We start from the raw sequence: 20167 nt of genomic DNA on the forward strand, positions 1-20167 counted from the left end.
CCATGAGAAAGTAGTACCACGCGGGATAAAAAGAAAATTGGTTAATGGAAAACAAAGAGAGAAAAAACCTGGCGCAATGTTTGAACCATTGTCGGGCGAATCATGAACAATAGCGAAGTTGCAGGATGTTTTTCGGCGTGAGCACTGAAGGACACAGCACCACGCATTTGTACAAGTTTGAAAATGTACTTCTCCGTTTCCGTTCTTCCTTTTCACCGTGATAGCCGCAGTCATGGTCATATGCATCGACATAGTCGTGTTCCTCATGCCAATCTTTACGTGCGCGGTAGCGTTTGACTACATACAGCTGGGTCGCAAAATCGACGCGTACCTTTCCCTTTCATGGAAAGGGAAAGGTAAGATTTCCCGGAGTCGCGTCGAGGTTCAGTGGAGCACATGTGGCGCCTACTGTGGCGTTATTGGTTCTTAGGCATCGCGAGGCACTCCCCAGGGTTATTGCCAGTTTTAAGTGCGAATGCACTTTATAAGCGACCCCAAACCATCCACCGCCGGCGGCGGCGGCGTCCGCAGTGCTCCTCTATATTTAAAAAAGAAACAGCATCCGGCGCCAGGTTTCGATCCGAGGACTTTGCGGCCGCAGCGCGATGCTCTACCGACCAAGCCACGGACGCGATGGTGATATCAGTGTTAGTGACGCGCCTTATATCTTTAACGCATTCAAACTACGTCGTCAGCGGCGTGCGTTGGCGACTCAGCGGCGTTATAGCGGCTTGATAACTGCGTGGTGTACACGTGATACTACAAACCCGATGGAAGAGATGGAAGAGAAGGCGGCGAGGCGGTGGGCTGCGGGGGCCGAGCGCAAGCACCGCAAGCGGGCCGACAACCGTGCATTCGCACTTTCACATTCTCCCCCTCGGGGAAATGCGGGGGAATTTTTTAGATGCGACGCTCAGAGCATCTCTTGTTGGCGGCCCTGTCCTTCCTGCGTGCGTCCGTTGTTGTCCGCAGCCACTCTCCCGCTGTCCTCTCCGATAGCGAACACTCTCTGGCGAGGGGCATTGGATTGGATTCGAGTGGCTTGGCTTGGCTTGGCTTGGCTTGGCTTGGCTTGGTTTGGTTTGGATTTGGATTAGATTGGATTAAAGTGGATTGTGTTGGATTGTGTTGCATCATAGCCGCGGCAGACGCACTGACGCCGGCGCGTGCCCAGGTGAGAGCGTGTGCGGCCCAGTGCGCTCTCACTCCGCCGGAGGGCGGCGCTGCGCGCGGTGCTGCGCAAGTGCAGTACTCTCTCTCTCCGCGGTCTCCTCTCCTTCGGGCGCGCTGCTCTTATAACCGGTGTGCCGCCGGTAACCGGTGTGCCGCTCTCCGGCGGCCTTTCGGTCGACGGTTGCTCTCCGCTTGCACTTGAACCCCCCTCAGCGTCGCATCACACCAGGGTTCCCGCGAGGGGAGGTGGGCGTAATTTTTTTTTTGCTAAAGCCACTGCGCGACCCGGGGATGGTCGGCGGTCGCCCCGAGGCACGCAATTACGAGAAAAAAACTCGGTATTTCTTTGGTATCGTGAACGCGTTACACGCCACACCTTACGGCCAGCTACAACAGGTCTGCTGTTAAAAAGTTGGCGCAGCTTGCACTAGGGGTGCAAGGCTGGAGAAACAGCAGAGCTGGCGGGCGCTCTCCCTTCGTCGGTACCCGGCTGTTGCACCTAACATGGTTTTCCGAACTTGCCGCTGGAAGGTCCCCATGGCAGGCGATCACGGATCGTTTTCTCCGCAGGCTTCCAGATCTCTCCCAAAGTTCACCGCGTGAGCCCGCGCTAGCACCCGCGGCAACCGGTTTTGCGAACTCGGGTCTGCGAACTAACGTGAACTGGCGAGGAGAATAGCACGCGACAGATCACGCCACGAACGCGGGGTAGAGTGTTCTCGAAGGTCGAGCTGGCCGTCGCCAGGCTTTTCTCACGAGGCACAGGCTCACGTGCCGTCATTATTTTTTCTTAGTACTTTTCTCGAGCTCCTGAGCTGGCGCAAGCTCGCGCGAGCCTTCACGACCGCGGGCGCTCCTCACGAGGTTCACGCTCACATGCGCTCGGTTGGCCCGAGTTTTCTGGTAACGTTGCCCGGGGTAAATATTTAAACAGCTCCGCTAATGAAAATGCGGAAGAAAAACTTTCGCTGACGATTACGATATTCCCGCATACAGAGTTTGTGCGGAGGGCGGTCTGCAGTCTCCTGGGAGCATACCTGCTGCGTCTGACGAAATAATCCGCATCAACGGACGGACGAAAGCGGCTGATATGCTCTGGCGTAGTGCGTCAGCGTGGGGACCATATCTCGCGCCTCGAACGCTTTCGCAATACCTTCATCCTTTGCTTTCCTGTTCGCTCTACAGGGTGATCAAAACTAAGCCGACAGGTTTAAAAAATTAAGCGTCTAATTTTACATGAGGACCACCTCTACAGTGAGGTTATGCGGGCAGTGGGACACAGAATGAGGTGCTAATTGTTGATGTCGGTGGCCTAATTACTAAAATTGAATAATTAACTTTTTTGTGGCTGCAGTAAGCAGACAGGTTTGTATTGAGAAATTAGAGGCAATCGTGTTTCCATGCAGTTCCATTTGGCAGAATTCTTCTAGCGCATCCGTAAACCGAGATATCGAACTGCGAAGTTTAGTAGCCGTTCGCACGATTACGCATCCTAGACAGTGACGACTGCCGCTACGCCCCTCCCCTTTGTTCTGTTCCGACAGCGGTTCCCAGTACTGGAGGTTGGAATAACACCAGCCAAGACTGAAAGGGTGCCAGTTATCACTTCTTCTGATACCCCCAATCCGTTTTCGAACTAAACATTGCACACAGCAGGTGCGTCACAAAAGGGAGGAGCTTTGCGCCGGTCTTCACTGTCTTGAGTGCGTAATCATGCGAACGGCAATTAAACTTTGCAGTTAGATAACTCGGTGTACGAATGCTGTAGAAGAATTCTGCCAAATGGAACTGCGTGAAAACGCGATTGCCTCTAGCGTTTCAATACAAACATGCCTGCTTGCTGCAGCTGCTAAAAAGTTAATTAATCAATTTTATTAACTAACCCACTCACATCAATAGTAACCACCTCACTCTGTGCCCCGCTTGGCGTCTAACCTCACTGTAGCGGTGGTCTTCACTGCATCTAAGCGTCTAATTTTAAAAATGCCAGTCGATTTAGGTTGATCACCCAGTATATTAAGTAGCCTTTTCGTTCTCTCGGTTATCTCGTAATGCGTCACCGCTGGAGAGAATGCCTCGCGCCGTGTCGGCGCGAGGCATTCTCAAAGGCTTACATAGAAGCCTTTCCCCTCACACTTTCTGCATACTTTCCTCATCCGCTTTCCTGCTGTTTTTATTTTGTTTGTCTTCAGTCTCCCATTTGTTCACTTGGTGAAAACGAGAGACGACGGTGCTGAAAAACCACAGAAGCGAGCGCGTACAGCTGCGCCCGCTCCTACAGTGCGGCGAACCAAAACAAGACCTGCTGTTGCTGAGTCTGAAGCAGGCGATTGAAAGGCAGAAATGTAACCTCTATGCCATGAGAGGACACAGTGTGAGGTGGTTTAAAGAGAGTATAAGAAGCGCCTGGATACATGGTCAAACGATATTATAAATGGTACAATGCGTCATGAACCCCTAGGGGATATGGTTTGTGAATGCCGTTGGCCACTTTACGGTTGGCCACTTTAGACGACCAGCCCTAAAGACCATGCACGACGCCGTTTTAACCGCAGAGCTGATGACGCTTTTGGTGCCGCCTTGGAACGTTACTAGAAATCTATTATCATCGGCAAAGTGGAGAGGGTGAAAATTTTGGGCTAGGAAGTGTAACGAAAAGTGCTCATTAGGCATGCAGCCCACGAGCAGGCATTGGGAGTGCGGGCCTCAAGAAAACAAATGTGGTTATGGAGGTCCAGGAAATGTTACATGGGACATCTGCGCCGTCAAACTGGGCCCCTAACCACCGGGCCATCCCAAAAGCCCGAGGGGTACGGGGTTTGCAGTTGCGAGAACAATACCTTGAGCAGCCAATTGAAAAAAAAAGGCTTTGTTGCCACACAGTTACCCAAAACTACATAAAAAAAAGGCCAAATAGGAATTGTAACAAGTATCAGAGTTTAAAGGGGAATTTTGCAGAAAAAAAAAACAGGGTGTCGAACCGGAACCGAACCTTTTCGATAGCTGGAGCCGAACATGTATTTTTGCCGGAACTCAATCCAAACCTGAACTGTTACTTTTTCAGCCAGGTGAACCCGAAACTGAACTGAACTGAAAGGAAAATAACGGTTACCAGTTCACAAAGAAACGGTTCGAACACCCGTTGTCGCTAATCCTCAGTGAATCTCATTCTTGAAATAATACTTGTTAGCCTAAATTTAACTGGGCACGCAGACAATGACAAGAAACGAGGCACAAGCGCTGACACTACGAACTGAATTTTATTACGCCTCCCCTTGTACATTTATACCCTTTAGCCACGTGGTCCCGGAGCAACATTGCGCAGAAATAGTTTTTCTTTTTCGGTTAGCGAAACCGACGCACTACTGATACAATCATCGGCGCCCTCTTCAATTTCCATAGCTTGGATGGTCTCACGCGCCAGCCTATCGTTGTTTTTATGCATGGTAATGACACCATTGTAGTCAGCTTCACACTTGGGGCAAAATCGGAGGTGCGTGGCCAAATGTCCTGACGGGACACTTTCTCTTGACTTTTTGTATTAATTCAAGTATAATCCAACTAGCTCAGATTCTGCCTATTCGAATCTCATTCGTCCTTTTCACTTCCACGCAAGATCAACTTCGTAACTTCTGAAGCCACGGTCACGCGTGCATGCAAGTGCAAGTCTAAGCGAGAGAAATGACACACTCCCGGAATACCCCAGGTGATATGAAACATCGATTTTGTCCTTGTTTTGTTGCGATTGTATACGAGCATTCAGGCGCAAGATTGCTGCATGGCGACACGCCGAAGGCCCTCAGCCCGAAGGTAACTCTTTTTTGCCTTCCGTAGTTTGCTTAAAGGGACACTGCAACAATTTCAACTATTTTTATTGCTCGCAATACGTAGTTACTGAACACACCCAGTACTTAAATTATGGTGTCACAAATTACCTAAGCCAAAAATTACTGCTCTATGCCCATCAGAAAACTTAGACACTCGCTCATAAGATTTTTAGGTGCGGAGTTCCTTAGGACTGCACAATGTCCGGCCGCGTCCGTGCGCATTGCATGTAGGATTGCAAAAAATCGCACAGGCACTGGGAGGATTTCAGCCCGTGTCTGGTACACCTGACAGAGTTAGTGTCAGTCGTCTTACCCATTGGGCTATGACCGTGAGTTAGTACCCGAGAGTCAAACGGCTTACCGGCTAAAACGTTAAGGTGGCGGGGTAGGAGGAGAAAGAAGAGAGATCGAGACTGGGGCGGAGGAAGACACCGGGCTCCCGAAGAGCGAAGCCTGGGGTGACCTCGATCCAAGGCACCGACGTCGCCACACAAGCCTGGGCGGGAGCGGGCCGATGACGCTTCAGCTCTGGTCTCTCGACATTCCGCAAAACCCACGTCTTGGCGGCACCAGCGGCGACGGGCGCGTGTTCTCGGTCAGCGGCTCGAAACATTTTCCTCCTCTACGACGGCCCTAGCCACAGCGACGCACCCGAAACGAGTGGCACTCATGCGGTTGCACAAAATCAAGACGGCAAGCTACTACCCCTTCATGCCATCTTCACAGCCATCTTTACCACTTCAGCGTCGGAAATTAGGTCGGCTTGTTTACGGACTCTGTGTCAGACCTTGTAGATATTTTAAGAGGCTATTCAGTTGACCTCCGGACGGAATTCTACTGTTTTCATACTCTCTTCTTTTTTTTTTCGTCGTGTGTGAACGTTTTGAGGTTTGCCTTGTGATAAATGTATTTTCTTAAGCTTGCCCCTGTTCTCCGTTTCTTTCTTCTTTGCTGGTCAGGGCGCGTGACAATTACGACCTCCCAATTTTCGTCCGCGTCCATCCGTGCGCACATCACTATCAAGCGAAAATCAAGCGATATTCGATGTGAGCCGTGAGTTGCAGTTTCATTTAGGGAATAATCAATGTGCAACTCACGGCTCAAATCGGATGACGGTCGGGGCACAAATTTGATTTCACTCGGGGCGCAACTTGGATGTCATTTCGAATCCTCGTACTCTGCAACCTTGCCTCCATCCACGGAGTGGAGATGCTGCCTTTTTCTTTCTTTCCCGGTCTTGACGTTCTTCGACGGCTCGACTTACGTCATTAGGTCCATGTAGCGGCTGTTGGCCTGTCTTCTTTCAGTTGCAGCAGTGCGCGCTTTTCGATAGCAACTTTTTTAAAAAAGCCACAAAAACGAAGCAGAAACGGAAGGCGTATCTGGTGCAACCAGCAAATCACACAGTGCCGCTCCACGCTGGGGATAAATATAGCTTTCGCAGTGGTTCCAGACGCGCAGTGAAGAGTGAAAGCGCTTATCGAAAGTGTTACAATGTCCCTTTAAGAGGTTAGAAAACTTGGAAAGTTTAAGTACTTGTTATGTGTTATTCGCAGGAGGGCAATAGATATATTGCTAAAAGAAATAATACATATTTGATTTCCGCACCCGCCGGCCTTATTTCTGATGCATGTGGAAGGCGGAAAGGCCTGCGTGTCGAGATGTCGCAGTTCGTTAAATATTACCGGGTGGTCAAAATATTTTTGCTGACCTGCAACCGCGTGCCTCATAGCACAGGTATGGCTTCGGAGCGCCAGACCCATGAGAATTTTCGAGCTAGTGTGTTTCCCCGGGAACGCTATACAGCTAATCACAAGTTTTAATATATTCCCCGCAGATTTCACACATGAATAGTTTGTGTTCTTTGTCGCTGCCTTCAGCCACCAAATATTCACTAAACCAAGAGCTAGATTACCCGTCAGACGTTCCTTCCTTTGCTCGCCCTTTCACATAACCAAACCTGTGCTCACTGCGTACAATGCCTCGTCATCATTAGTTTTCCGGAGCACGTAGAGCGTATAACTCTATACCGGCCATTTACCGTCATTGGCAGATGTCAGACGTTTGTTAAAAACCACTTTAGTATGACAAAGTAACGCAGCTAACAAGATCATACTTTGTGCTTTGGTGCTACAAAATTACTCAAATAACGCAGCTTGCCTATGTTATGCGATGAAGAACAACCTCGGATTTGAGTTTTGAACGTCTGAACAAATCAGAATATTTATATAGGTATTACAATTACAGCAAAATGCCAGACTTGTCAGGAGTACATGCATTTTTTAAATCAAGGGGGAGAAGAAGTGAACGTCTCTAAACAGCAGTTAGCCGCCAGGAAGAGACCCAATCCTATGACCTCTTGAGACAGACCGGCTTCTTGGGCTGTCTTCACCATTTTTGTAAAAATGGCCCGGAAAACGGAAATGATTGACAAATAACGCCAAAATATTTAACTCACTCTTGTTTTGATGCAGAAAACAGAATAGGACACTTCGGTAATTTTTGGAAATAGGTCTCGTTTGTAATTTTTATTGGAAACCATTCCTTAAGCTAACCAAATATAAATACGAGAACTCATTTAAAATATGAGAACTCTTGACAGAAAAAAAAGTTTCGGCAATAGCTGCAATAGTTGGGGTTTTATGGAGGTAAAAGTTTTGAATTTCGCGCTACATGTCCAGCATCTAAGTACCAAGCTGACATACGGAATGTATTTGCAAAAGCTCTATCCCTGCCATTTCCCTGCCGATACATTATTCCCTGTGCACAAGGCGCTATGGAAAATGTTTCGTCCCAATTAAAAATGTCGGCTAGGCACAGCTGTACCATCTTTTGAACGCATCCCCAGCTAGTCCCTAGACGCCATAAAGAGCTGGACGAGGAAATTTATGGTGAATCGTTCCTACTTGGTCTGTTTTCCCTAATACGTGCCCAATCGTTAGACGTTGTCCTTGAAATTGCACCACGGCTATTGCCGACAAGCAGTATATTTATTCTTGTTTGTATTTTGTTTTGTACGGTCAATTTAAAGTACTACATTTTTTTTCGCTTGGCTGATAATTCAATTCATCGAACCGGTTCACAAACCGGCTCAAGCTTCCAAAAACAATTCGCAAAACAGTTTAATACGTGATGTGCTCGAACCAGAACTGAATCAAAACGGGGTGAATTTAGACGTCTTTGAACCGTAACCACACCCGCGTTTTTTTGGTTTGACGCACTGGGAAATAGAAATAAACCTAACAACAGCTATAGGCACCCAATACGTGCAAAAAGTATTACATCTTGTCTTTCCAGGCCGCCTCGTTACGAGACTGGAAGGCAAATGCACACCTGGGTTTGGGAAGATGGAAATAAGCATTATAATAAAAAAGGGTATAACATAACCCCAAAACTAAGCACACCCGAAAGCAATCAAAAACCGCCGCCACATGAAACAAAAAGAGACGAACCAGGGGGAAAAACGCTTTCCGTGGTCGGAATCTAACCTGGGTCACCCACATCATAAAACTTTCTTATATGGGTTTGCGTACGTGGCGCGCACTCTCGTGTGCTGTTCTCCTCGCCAATTCAAGTGCGTTGGTGCCAGAAGTGGGAAGCACAGACTCTGAGTTCGCGAAGCCGGTTTCCGCGGGTTCTAGCTCATGCTCACGCAGTCAACTTTGGTAGAGATGTGAAAGCCTGCGGATAAAACGATCCAGGCCTGCCAGTCGTGGGGAATTTTCAGCGGCAAGTTCGGAATTCCATGTTTGGTACAACAGCCGGGTCTCCGACGAAGGGAGAGCGGCCTCCACGTCTGCAGTTTCTCCGTCCTTGCACTACTAGTGGAAGCTGCGCCAAGTTTTAAAAGTACACCTGCTGTAGCTGGCCGTAATGTGAGGCGCGTAATGCCTTCAAAATACCAAAAAAATGCAGAGCGCTTGCGAGCGCGTGTATCGCGGCCACCGGCGAGTGTCTTCTGCACACCCAGTGGTATTAGCAAAAACAAAAACCCAGCGAAAACCTCGTGCATCAAGAAAGTGCCGTGCTCTCGTAAGAGCGTGCCTCGCGGCGACCGCCGAGCGTCTTCGGCTTGCGCACAGGCTTCAGAAAACGAAAAAACGAAAAAGAGCTGGCGAAAACCTTGAGGGGCGCCTCGCGATGCGTAACAACCAATAACGCCGCAGTTGGCGCCACACGTGCTCCAATGAACATCGACGCGACTGCGGGAAAGCCCCGCATGCGTTGTGCACATGCACGCCGCCGCTGCGTCCCAGCTGTCGTAAACGCTACCGCGCACGTAATGCTTGGCATGAGGAACACGTCGATATCGATGCACATGACGATGACTACTACTAGCACAATGGAAGCATGACGGAACATGTTAATAGGCAATTTCAAACTTGTACAATATATAGAGAACAAAGAAGCAGAGTGCTTCTAGATGTTAAGACCACGAGCGTTTTTTATTTGTTATTGGGTCCCACAATAACTAGCACCTTCGCTGAATCTGAGGCTGGCTATGTTTTCACTATTTTCCGGAGCCATTTTTAGGTAATTTTAGGCACTGCTAAAATCAAATTCTGCACACATTGTCTGTGGACCTCCATCGCATTCGGCATAAATTTGGTGGGTGATAGCAATTGGTGTCTGTCTGAGTTTAACAGTGCTGATGAAATAACTATTACATCGTCGAATCATTTTTTCCACCATGTTGCGTGCTGCCTCAAAGAGGTATATTATACGGTAATGTTCTTCCCAATATTTTGAATGGTCAAATACAGTAGCCAATGTGCACAATATCGGTTGGTGTATAAAATTCAGATATGAGGAGTAAAGTTACCAGTTCCTGCGGCACGGCCCGCTGGCATGATGCTTGGGGAAGTGTGAAAGCATGCAGTCTTTGTCCTGCACCTGAGACAACAAGAGAGATTAGGCAAAAAAAAATAAGAAAAAATACATGCGCACTTTTCAAACATTAGGTCAATGCAATGTCGTAAAGCGTTTTTAGGATGGGGAATCACCTTTTCTTCGCTTACACAACAATTTTTAAATGTGCGTACGTTCCCCAACTTTTGCATGTTAATTTTTCCTCGTTTCCGTATGCAGCTTCAGAAATAAAGTGTGGTTTTTTGTGTGTTTTACCAGAATAAGCAAAGACAGTGTGTTTAAGACTGTTGTGGAGGCCCGGAAATGATTTGGAACTGACTCAATGTCGTAGGTCACAAGCCTTTCCGTATTAATATGAGAATGGCTATTCTAATAGCATGCACAGACAGACAAGAAATAGGAAGAAACAACGTGTAATATGACGTTTCGTATGACTTCAAATAAAGATGGCCGTGCTTGACTGCACTACTTCACGGCTCGCCGACCCTCCGAGAGAATCAGTCAGGCCAGCGTTTACTCGGCTGGACACCCACGGGTCGTCGCAATTCGTTGGCACTGTTGACGTTAAGCCACGGCATGTTTGTATCTAAAACTATGTGTCTTTAATTTGTTAGGTTGTAGATCGTGAATCTCTAAGTCCAAGTCCCTAAATACAAGCGCACATGCGACGCTTCGCTCACTGGTACACTAGTAGAGCTGTCTAGAGCCAATTGAAGACATGGCGAAGGTCAGCAAAGCTAATATAGGTAATAAGGAATCAAAATCAACAGAAACATTTATCGTACAGCACAAAACCAGCGTCGGGAAACACTATTTGCGCTAGCTGAACTCGGTCGGCAGCACGGCCACACATCTGCGAATGCTTTTTTGCCTAATGAACGCAGTTGCTAGACATAAGATATTGTGTGATTTTGTGGGACGCTTACTGCACGAGCGCTATTCAAAAAATGGCAGGTCATAAGCTGTTTGAAAGAATGAAACTGAATAAAATTTTTAATTGGCTATGCATTACCGTAAAAGCTCGTTAATTCGAACTCGGTTAATTCGAACACAAATAATTCGAACTAAAGCCCTGGTTCCGGCACAGGCCTGGATATTTCAATGCCGAAAAACTCCCAATAATTCAAACGCGTCCGTATCCGGAACGGATAATTCGAACTGAAATCCCCTGGTTTCCATCGCTTCTCGCCGAAGAAGTCGACCCAGAGTGATTAAAATGTGTTGTAAATCCAAAGCAGACCAAATTTACTAGAGATTCAAAACAACAAATCAGAAAAAGAAAACAGCGTAGCGCGCGGTACGCTGCCGTGGCAGCTTATTTCACATGGAGGTGAGAAGCGAAAACGGCCGCGTGTTCGAGATTTCGGCGCGCGTTAAAGATCCCCATGGTCGAAATTAATCCGGAGCCCTCCACTACGGAGCAGCTCATGGCCTGTGTAGCGTCGGCGCGTTAAGAGGGTTCAGCAAATCAACGGCTTATTTCGCTTCCGCAGCGGGCGCAGCGCTGCCGGTGCCAGTGCTCCGGCGCATGCCGTTTGAGCTCCATGAACGTTATTTACAAAATCACATGCCCCAAACGTTTAGTAGCGCCTAATTTACGATAACGAGTCCACGGGTGGCTTCGTAGTGTTCTGCCCTCACTCTGTGGTGCGATGTCTATTCATTCTAGCGCCCGCCCTCTAATTCAAACTCCGCATAATTCGAACAATTCTATGGTCCCCCTCGAGTTCGAGTTAACGAGCTTCTACTGTATACTTCATATTTCTGACCCTGGTAGCTCTGGCCTATGGCCGAATTGTATGGAGCTATAGGTATATTGTTTTGCAATTCGAAGTTGGAATCACCGACATGGCATTTTTTAAAATTGATTTATTCTTTCTTGGGCAATATATTCTTTACTGAGTTCACCATTTTTCGGTGTAACGTTCATTGCTCCACGAGCGAGTTCGCAGAACGCGTGCATACAGACACTGCCTTGCTGGTAAGTTCTCGTTAGCGTGTTGTTGCCGTAAGCACCCAATGCTTGAGGGCACAGTTCCGAATCAGGCGACCCTTGGCCTGGTTCCATCACGCCTCTTGCGATACATGTACGAACCAGGTGACTCGAAGGCGTTCATCCACTGCGTACGTCTCCATGGGCTACTGATTGTGACGATTCCAAGCCGTGCTGATAGGCTAATCTAACGCCTTTTACAGCATAGAACATGGCGCAGTTGGGGTACGCTGATTACTGAGATATAGAGAATTCCCATCCAACAAAAGCGTCGGATGCCAAGAATGTTGTTTCATAGAACCGCAACCGAAACTGGTTCGAATTCTCATCTTGGACATCATCCCATCACGTAGCACCTTTTGTTGACGTCACTCTTTTAGCTGGTGCGGCGGCCGGGAACCGCGCATCGCAGTTTTTCTTTTTTCGGGCTTTATCAAATAAATGTTTTTATAAACCGGACAACTATAAACAATGGCTGCGTACCTGCTCCTTTCGTTGCAAAAATTCGACGCAAAAGCGTAGTGGACTGACTCCCTTGGCAAGTAAATGCATCCCTTCTCTTTCCCCCTCAGGTGTCATGCTGTTCCTCTCTCGTCTCGTTCCTTCCAAGATAACACGGTAGAGGTTTGCTCAAGTCAATTTAAATTTACCGCATTCCACTGCTCCAAGTCGGGTGCCTCGATGCCAGCGCTGCCGTACGGCGGAGACTCGCGTGATTGGAGACAACCGACTACAACGCTTATAGAACCACGTTGCCCTACTTCACGAGCGTTCCAAGCGGAACGTAGAACGTCTAGTGGAACCTTTCTTTGCGGTAGCCATGTGATTTTGTCGAATTCCGCAGGTAGCGCGGGCAACAGCAGGCGAAGGTTTACTGCAGTTGTTATAGTATTTTATTCGCTATCGCAAAAGCAAGCACCCTTGATTTTTAAAGACCATAGGCTGAACGGGAAAAATTTTCGTCTGTCTGTCTGTCTGTCACTCGATTCAGCCTGTTATATATTCACAGCCAAATATGAACGTCTAAGTTACGTTCTAATGTTCATAGTTGTCAACGTTTTTGAACAACGTTGCCCTACTTTGAACGTTGCCCTACTTCACAGGCGTTCCCCTCGGAACGCCTGTGAAGTAGGGCAACGTGGTCATATGCACGTTGTAGTCGGGTGCCTCAATTCACGCGCGTCTCCGCCGTACGGCAACGCTGCCACCGAGGCACCCGACTTCCAGTGACGGAACGCGGTAAATTTAAATTGATTGGAGCAAACATCGAGCGTATTATCTTGGAAGGAACGAGACAAGGTAGGAGCAGCATGAGGGGGTGAGCGAAAAAGAAAAGGGAAGCATTTACTTGCCAGGAGCGCCATTCGACTATCGTGTTACGTCGAAATTTGCAACGAAAGGGGCTGATACGCGGACAATTTTGAAAATAAAGGAACACTGCAAATATTACTCATGTATTGGTTTTATGCCTGATATTTGCGTTATCTTGTTCTTTTTCAACAATGTTGACAAGTATGAACATTGAAACGGGACTTAGGCATTCAGATTAGACTGTGAGTAAATAGGACTATTGCACAGCATGTGCTCAGTTTGGCCGGCTGGCTGAATCGAGTGACAGACGGACGGACGGACGGACGGACAGACAGACAGACAGACAGACAGACAGACAGACAGACAGACAGACAGACAGACAGACAGACAGACAGACCAAAATCTTCCCGTTCAAGTTGTCCAAGAAAGACTTCCGTCTTTAAAAGTGTGTTTGTTTGATCCAGTCTGCGCAGAGCAAGTAAAAACATATGCTTGACAAATTCTTTTCGGTTTCCCTGTAAATCTCAAGGAACGGGGCAGCAATTTTGTGCAGCGCAGGAGTGGTTTAAGGGCCTTGTAAATAGTGTTTTAGCTGAGTAGTTCCCCGTGTCATCTCACGTTTCCACTGCGTCGTACCGGTAGTTACGGATAGTTACGCGCAATGCCGAATGACTAGTGTCAGTCCAGTGCACGACGGCAGTTGTAAATTTCGCCTGCAGAACATTTCCCTGAAGCAAGCGACCCCCTGACAAGTAGCGACGTTAAAACTGGCGTGGTTGTGTAAACACTGGTTAGGTCCTCGTTGCGTTGCTCACCACTAGTAGTGTGACTGTGATAGGAACATATTTTGCAGTGCTTTCTTGGATGCAACGAGTATGTATTGCACACAGTTGTTTCCTTTTCAGGCGCTCCCCGTAGTGCACATACAGACCATTGGATTTTCTTTGTCCTGGCAGCTTCCATTTTATCAGTGGGCTGTTCTGGCGGCCATGCAATTGGCGCAGTCGACAGGAAAATGTAACTGCGCATGCGCAACGCAGCCCAGAGAATGCTCTGATCTTATAAAGATTAACGAATGAAAAAGTTTATAAACATGTCATTTTTATACATATAAACCTCTTTTCGCGTGAGTAAAAACGCAACGTTACCTTTTTGTATGTACGTTTATTTAAGGCGTAATTTTCAGTAATTAGCATTTGACATTCATGTCCAATCAGGGTATTTCAATAAACGCGACGTCACAACAAGACAAGTTTTGACTGTATTTCTAAGCTTTAAAGTACTGAAGCTGCTGCTCAATATTACAAGGAATAGTGAGCTCCTTCTACGCCAGCTATTTCGTCTACTCTCTCACCTGTATTTATGTCATGCAATTTCCTCCCTAATGCTAGAGATCTCCATTATTCCGGATGTGCATAGAGATTTTGTAACATAACATTTGTAAATTTATGAGTTCCCGGAACGCAGCAGACAGTGTTTGAAGCGCAGTTTCCTACATACCGCTTGGTACGCACTCAAGATATTCTTCTTGTTATTGAGTGAATTTTTGAATGGCTGGACAATTAATTTCGGCTAAATCTGATATAGAAGTATTCAGAATATCTCTGACTCTAAGATTTCCTACTAAAACGTTTTTTTTTATTTTCATGCTAGACCACTCAGTAGCTTCTAACCGTTTAGGTGCCTTTAATTCTGCATGCTGATAAGCGTTTTCTAGCATCGGAAAGCGAAGACGTATTCCAACGTCATGACTTGAGTTGTATGTGAACGGGCAAAATCAGCGAAGGTAATTGCCTCCTCCACTTCTTCGGAGGCCGTGTTACACGGCACGGATCAAGTTACAAACAATAATTAGGTGCAAGAAGGACGGAATGTGCAATTTTTCTGCTCATGCGTGTATTATTCTTGTGTTCCGGCTTTACAAAACAGGTTCACCTCTACAGTGACGTAGCCATGCTATCTAAAAATCGTGCACTCAGTATGGATTTAAGAGAGAAAGCGCAGGAAAACTTTGCTCGAAGCAGATACGTTTCAAGACGCTCTGCAAGTTTCGCTGAAAGCCAAATGGGCTATTATAGAATAGCGGCCAATATTGCGTTGATGCAGGAACGCCACTTCGTTCGTCTTGCAAGTTAAAACACCTTTAAAGAAGTATCTGAAATCTGTGAATCCCCACTGTGGGCGAGTACTGATAACAACTCTTACAGCGTAATGACACTAAAGGGACCTCCCGTACTTTCTGGTAGAAGCTCCGGCTATGTAATTAACACCTGAGAAGAACTTAGCCGAAATATCAGTGTTAACACACTGTGGTAATAGCTATAGCTAAATATTTTGAAAGAGCGTTTCTGGTTGTAAGATGTAACAATATGCACTTTTGAAGCCACCATGAGTCAGAAGGTGCAATATAGGTGCATCGAAAAAGGCATACGTATTAATTTCAAGGAATCAATTATAACAATGCGAAAACATCAGAATCCATTCACCTAAAATAAACACCCCAAAATTGCCAAAGCCTTTTTGAGTGGGAATGCCGGCGTGCTTTCCAGATAAAACCCAAACTGCTGAAGACCTACCTCATTGATGATAATTATAATAATGGTAGTGATTACTTATATGAAGGTTTATGCTTCTACATCAGTCCAAAACAGTGCAATTACGTTTACGGTACACTTATTAGAAAGCTTGTGGTTAACATTTGTATGCCTTACGCTTTCTCCGGAAGCGTCGCAGTGAGGTTTTAACGAAAGATGCTTTCAAACATTTAAGTTAACGTAATGTCTGCCTTCATCGAAAATGATTTGAAATGGGTCAAATTGTACTCGCAGGGATACTTGGGAATGTGTTAGCATGTTTTTAATGCGTCGCTTAGAACGCGCGCTTCTGGCGGAATTGTACGCACTTGTACTTCGCTCGTAGTTCACTCCGAAGTGTGGGTGTTCAGATGAGGGAGGGGCAGGGGGGGGGGAGGGGAAATTATAATCAGAGAAAGCTGGGCGAGTTGAAAAGTATTTATAAATAAATTCTAACTGCGCAACCGGACAGAGGACTGCGTCCGTTTGTGTCCTTACTGGCACTCGTCCTGTTGTGGAGTTATAATTTCATTATGAGAGACGAAGACATCAATGGCTGGTTTACTTCTCCTAGCTTACGGTCAGGACATATGGGTGTTTTAAGAGCACCCTACCGCAGTTCCGCAGGACCCTGTAACTCCTCGTCTCGTACCTGAAAGCCACTAAATTTTATCGCAAGCTGGGAGCTACACTCTGTGATTTCGTTGCAACAGCAGACACCGCGCTTCGCTTCTTCTTTGGTTTTGTTGCGGTTTGCGAAACGCACTCATTTCTCACTACAAATAAAACGAAGGGGGCCAACAACAGCTGATTGACTTGGCTGAGGTAACATAAACCCGACGACAGTGTCAATGCTTTGAAGCGCATCTTGAGATACAAAAACCTTTCCAGTGATATGTCAACGTATCTGATGAGAAACAGCGGCATGCATGGTTTGGATAATTGTGGCTACCTATTCTATGTGTTGCTACAGCTGTACGCAATTAGGTAGCTAAAAATGAAAAAAAAAACATTTAGCAGGCGTGTTTCACAGTAACTGCATTGCAAAAAGCAATGAGGTATTTACCGGAACCACGATCCCCATACTACAACTGTAGGAGGCCAATGTGAAAAATAAACGATATAACACGTAGCCAAACGTACCCCCGGTCATTTGTTTCCCATAGAAACGTAGTTATCATTTTCATGGGGTAGAACGTGCACCAAAACTAATTCTTTCATTGATATTTGAGGGTGCCCCACTGCGTTTAAAATTTTGCATGATATCCATATAATCGTTTCGCATTTCTTCAGTCTGAAAATGTGTGTTATATGTAAGTCAATTCAGATTCTGCAAAAACTACTTTATCTAAATTTCTATTCCTTCCTTTCTGATCATACCTAAATATTGCAAGCAGCTTGGAGTTTTTTGCTTTAGTTACTTTAGCTGGTTACTTTAGCTGCACCTATGTGCAAAAGGGAATATGTCTAGCTTTTTTTCCCCTAAAAAATATCAAGGCCGCACCATGCGATTGCCTTTTTGTGAGATCTGAATAATTGTTTTAGCTGCAAATTAAGAGTTTGTTAACGCTTCTTAAATTATATCTTAAAATAACGACCTTATCGTCTTTATAGACCATAGAATTTCTTGTTTTCGAATAAACAACATTGGTGACTTATTGCGGAAACCACAGTTACCTCCGGGTATATTTATGTCTTCAGCACAGTTCAACAAGCGTCGTTGGAAGACATCTTGCGTGATTTGTGGTGCGCTGTAGAACTGCGAATTAGTTTATAATTCCAGATACACATTTAACCCAAATGACATAAAGAATGGAGTTGCAATTCTCCAGGACGTTCTGCATATTCAACATTGTTTGACACAGGGCGTAATAGAACTTTATAGCGCTAGAGTGCGGCGTTATATACCACGAACATACGGGGAACCCAACTAAACAATTTTCTGAACGGTTTAGAGGAATGGCGTGGACGCTGTGTTTAACAGAACAAAGAAAGCCTACTATTTCTGGCTTGAAATCCTTGGATCTATTATTTTCAAGGACGGTATGCGAGGTATAGAAAAACACAAAACATGGTGTGAGGTGAAAAAAATGGAACAGAAAAGTGTAGCGCGCGCCACGAAGTGGAAACAGCAGTGCCGGAGCAGAGTTCTGAGAAAGAGCAAGGTACTGCAGAACGGCATGGACGTGCCGAGGAAATTTCAGCATGTGAATTCAAAGCTGAACTTCACGCCGCTCTTCTTAACGACGCACCAGGCTCTCCTCGCGTACTATAGAGACAACTGAGAACGTACGCAACAGCGTCAGAGGCAAGAGCAGATCGAAATGTCCGTGGTCGTTCCGCTTCCTCCCGCCGTCGGGAGGAAGCGGAAATGGGTGAAGTGACGGAAGCGGCCCAATGAGAGCAACACGAAATGTCAGCATTAACTTCAACAATACATCAACTATAAAGCACACTTGGCTTCCCTCGTCCCATTCTTACGAGGTTACTAGAATTCTCGCTAATGTTTTTGATTCGTAACTTTTTGGAAGGTGTTTGTCACGATCATCTGAAGCCGTTAAAATATATAACCAGCACTAAATCTCTTGTCTCTGGTTCTTTTCGTGGTGTAGCCACTTAGCGTCTCATATATTACCGCACGACGGTAACCTAGGAAAGACAAATATTTGCGCGTGGCGTTCAATATTTCGGCAGTTTGTTGTTTGGCTAAATCGTAGGAAAGACTGCGGAGTTATGTGATTTTAGCCAACAATTTCTTGTTGTGAACCGATTGTTCTGACGATTCAGGCTGCCGCAATGTAATGTCTCGTTTGATCTAAAACTTACGTGCTTGAATAAAAACATTGCCGAGATCTGTAACTTGTATTGAAGCACATTTCAGCGCAGGGCTGAGGAACAGCAAGTAGAAGCACTACGTTGAGTTGTTACTAAAAAACCAAGATATTTCTCATTTCAGGCAGTTCTCCACGTAAAATCAACGATAAACCGCCGTAACAACTACGGTCATCTCTTAAACAAGTACCTGTTTAAAGTTCTCTTACCAGAATGTTTTAAAATTAGCATTGATTAGGCGCATCCTTTAGTAAAGGTAAATTAAAACCTATGCAAAAATGTTCAGATCGTGGGTGTACCAATGAGCCTGTGACAAGTAAAACATAACGAAAAAACCTACCTAAGAACAAAAAGGCGACGAGAATAAAATCCTCCCCGAGCATCCTTGTGTCGTTTCAGGAAAGTCCATTGCCTGAAATATTACAATAGCGCCTGGAGTGATGCAGTGACGGGTCAGTCGTACACAAAAACTTGAGGGCGGTACGGCCGCTGCCTGCCACATGTGTACCGAGTGACTCTATTGTTTTGCATTCGCTCAGGTTTTCGCCTCCCACAAGGAGTCTATTTCAGAGATGCAGATTGTACGAAAATCTCAGACCTCTTTTTTCTGGGCAAGAAAAAAAAATCTTTTTGCATAACTATTCTCGGCACAAGAAAAAACAACTCTCTGTGGGGTAAAATGGTATCATCGCTAAAACTTCAAACCAAGCGCCACACGGGAAAGCTCAGTACATTTGCTTCCTCTAGGAGGGTCAATCACCTTGATGGTAAAAATACGGAGAGGATACATGAGATGAAAAAACTTATTCCTGATGAAAACAAAAAAAAAAAACACCTCGTAACCGGAAAAAGTCCCTCAAAAAATATCGGCTCTTCAATAAACCATACTGAATTGGAAAGCAGCCTTGTCTACCGCTCCTTAGTAAACGAAAAATACGTAGTTATTTTGTAGGACTATTATTACTCAATCGCAAAAAAACTGCGGCACTAATAAACCAATACTAAGGGATAAATAGGACACTACTTTACGTGTACATTGCGGGAAAAACAATCATTTGTGCTTTATTTCCGCCCGCCTTGTAAAAAGTGACAGTCAAGTTCGAGTGGCTCGCCGTGAAGTTTGTTGTAATTTCCGTCTGATTTGCTTAGACCTTAGTCTGTTCAAGCGTTATTATTGAGTTGTCCCTTTTCTAAGGCACGCCTAATGTTGACTGAACCTGCTCCCGAGTCATTTGGTTCCGCGCAAAGCCACAGCCTGCGTCGTCGGAAATTTTAACTGATATTGCGGCGGGAAAAGATTTGGGAAGAAAAAGTTCGAACTACAAAACATAACTTAACTGGCCAAAAAACATTAAAGAGCATTTCAGCTGCTTGACTATATAATTGACCATAGCCGAATTCAGCTTAGTCTTCTTTGCTCATCGCTTGAAGCAAGCATGAAAGACTCCATAAACGTTATTATCCTCGTAATAAAATTGTTGATTTGGTAAATATCGAGTTCAGTAGCCATCGATTGAAAATAATTTTCCGCAAAAAAGTAAGCGGAGGTTGCACGAACGGCAGTTTTGGCGCGCTGCAGCTGCTGCCTC

General features: G+C 45.9%; 1 protein-coding gene across 1 annotated transcript in view; it reads right to left on the minus strand.

Annotated features, from left to right (window-relative positions):
- The window catches only part of LOC144147340 (uncharacterized), a 43396-nt gene extending 24361 nt beyond the window's left edge, over positions 1 to 19035 (minus strand). The window contains exons 1-2 of the mRNA XM_077679459.1: positions 18919 to 19035; positions 9823 to 9893 (exon numbers count right to left, since the gene is read on the minus strand). Of these exons, the coding sequence (XP_077535585.1) occupies positions 9823 to 9893; positions 18919 to 18961 (114 nt within the window). The 5' untranslated portion in view covers positions 18962 to 19035. The remainder of the gene's footprint in view (positions 1 to 9822; positions 9894 to 18918) is intronic.
- Between the last annotated feature and the right edge of the window lie 1132 nt (positions 19036 to 20167).

This window comes from Haemaphysalis longicornis, unplaced genomic scaffold, assembly GCF_048455015.1.
Source record: "Haemaphysalis longicornis isolate Haplotype H1 unplaced genomic scaffold, Haemaphysalis longicornis Haplotype H1 scaffold_7, whole genome shotgun sequence".
Taxonomy (NCBI): domain Eukaryota; kingdom Metazoa; phylum Arthropoda; class Arachnida; order Ixodida; family Ixodidae; genus Haemaphysalis; species Haemaphysalis longicornis.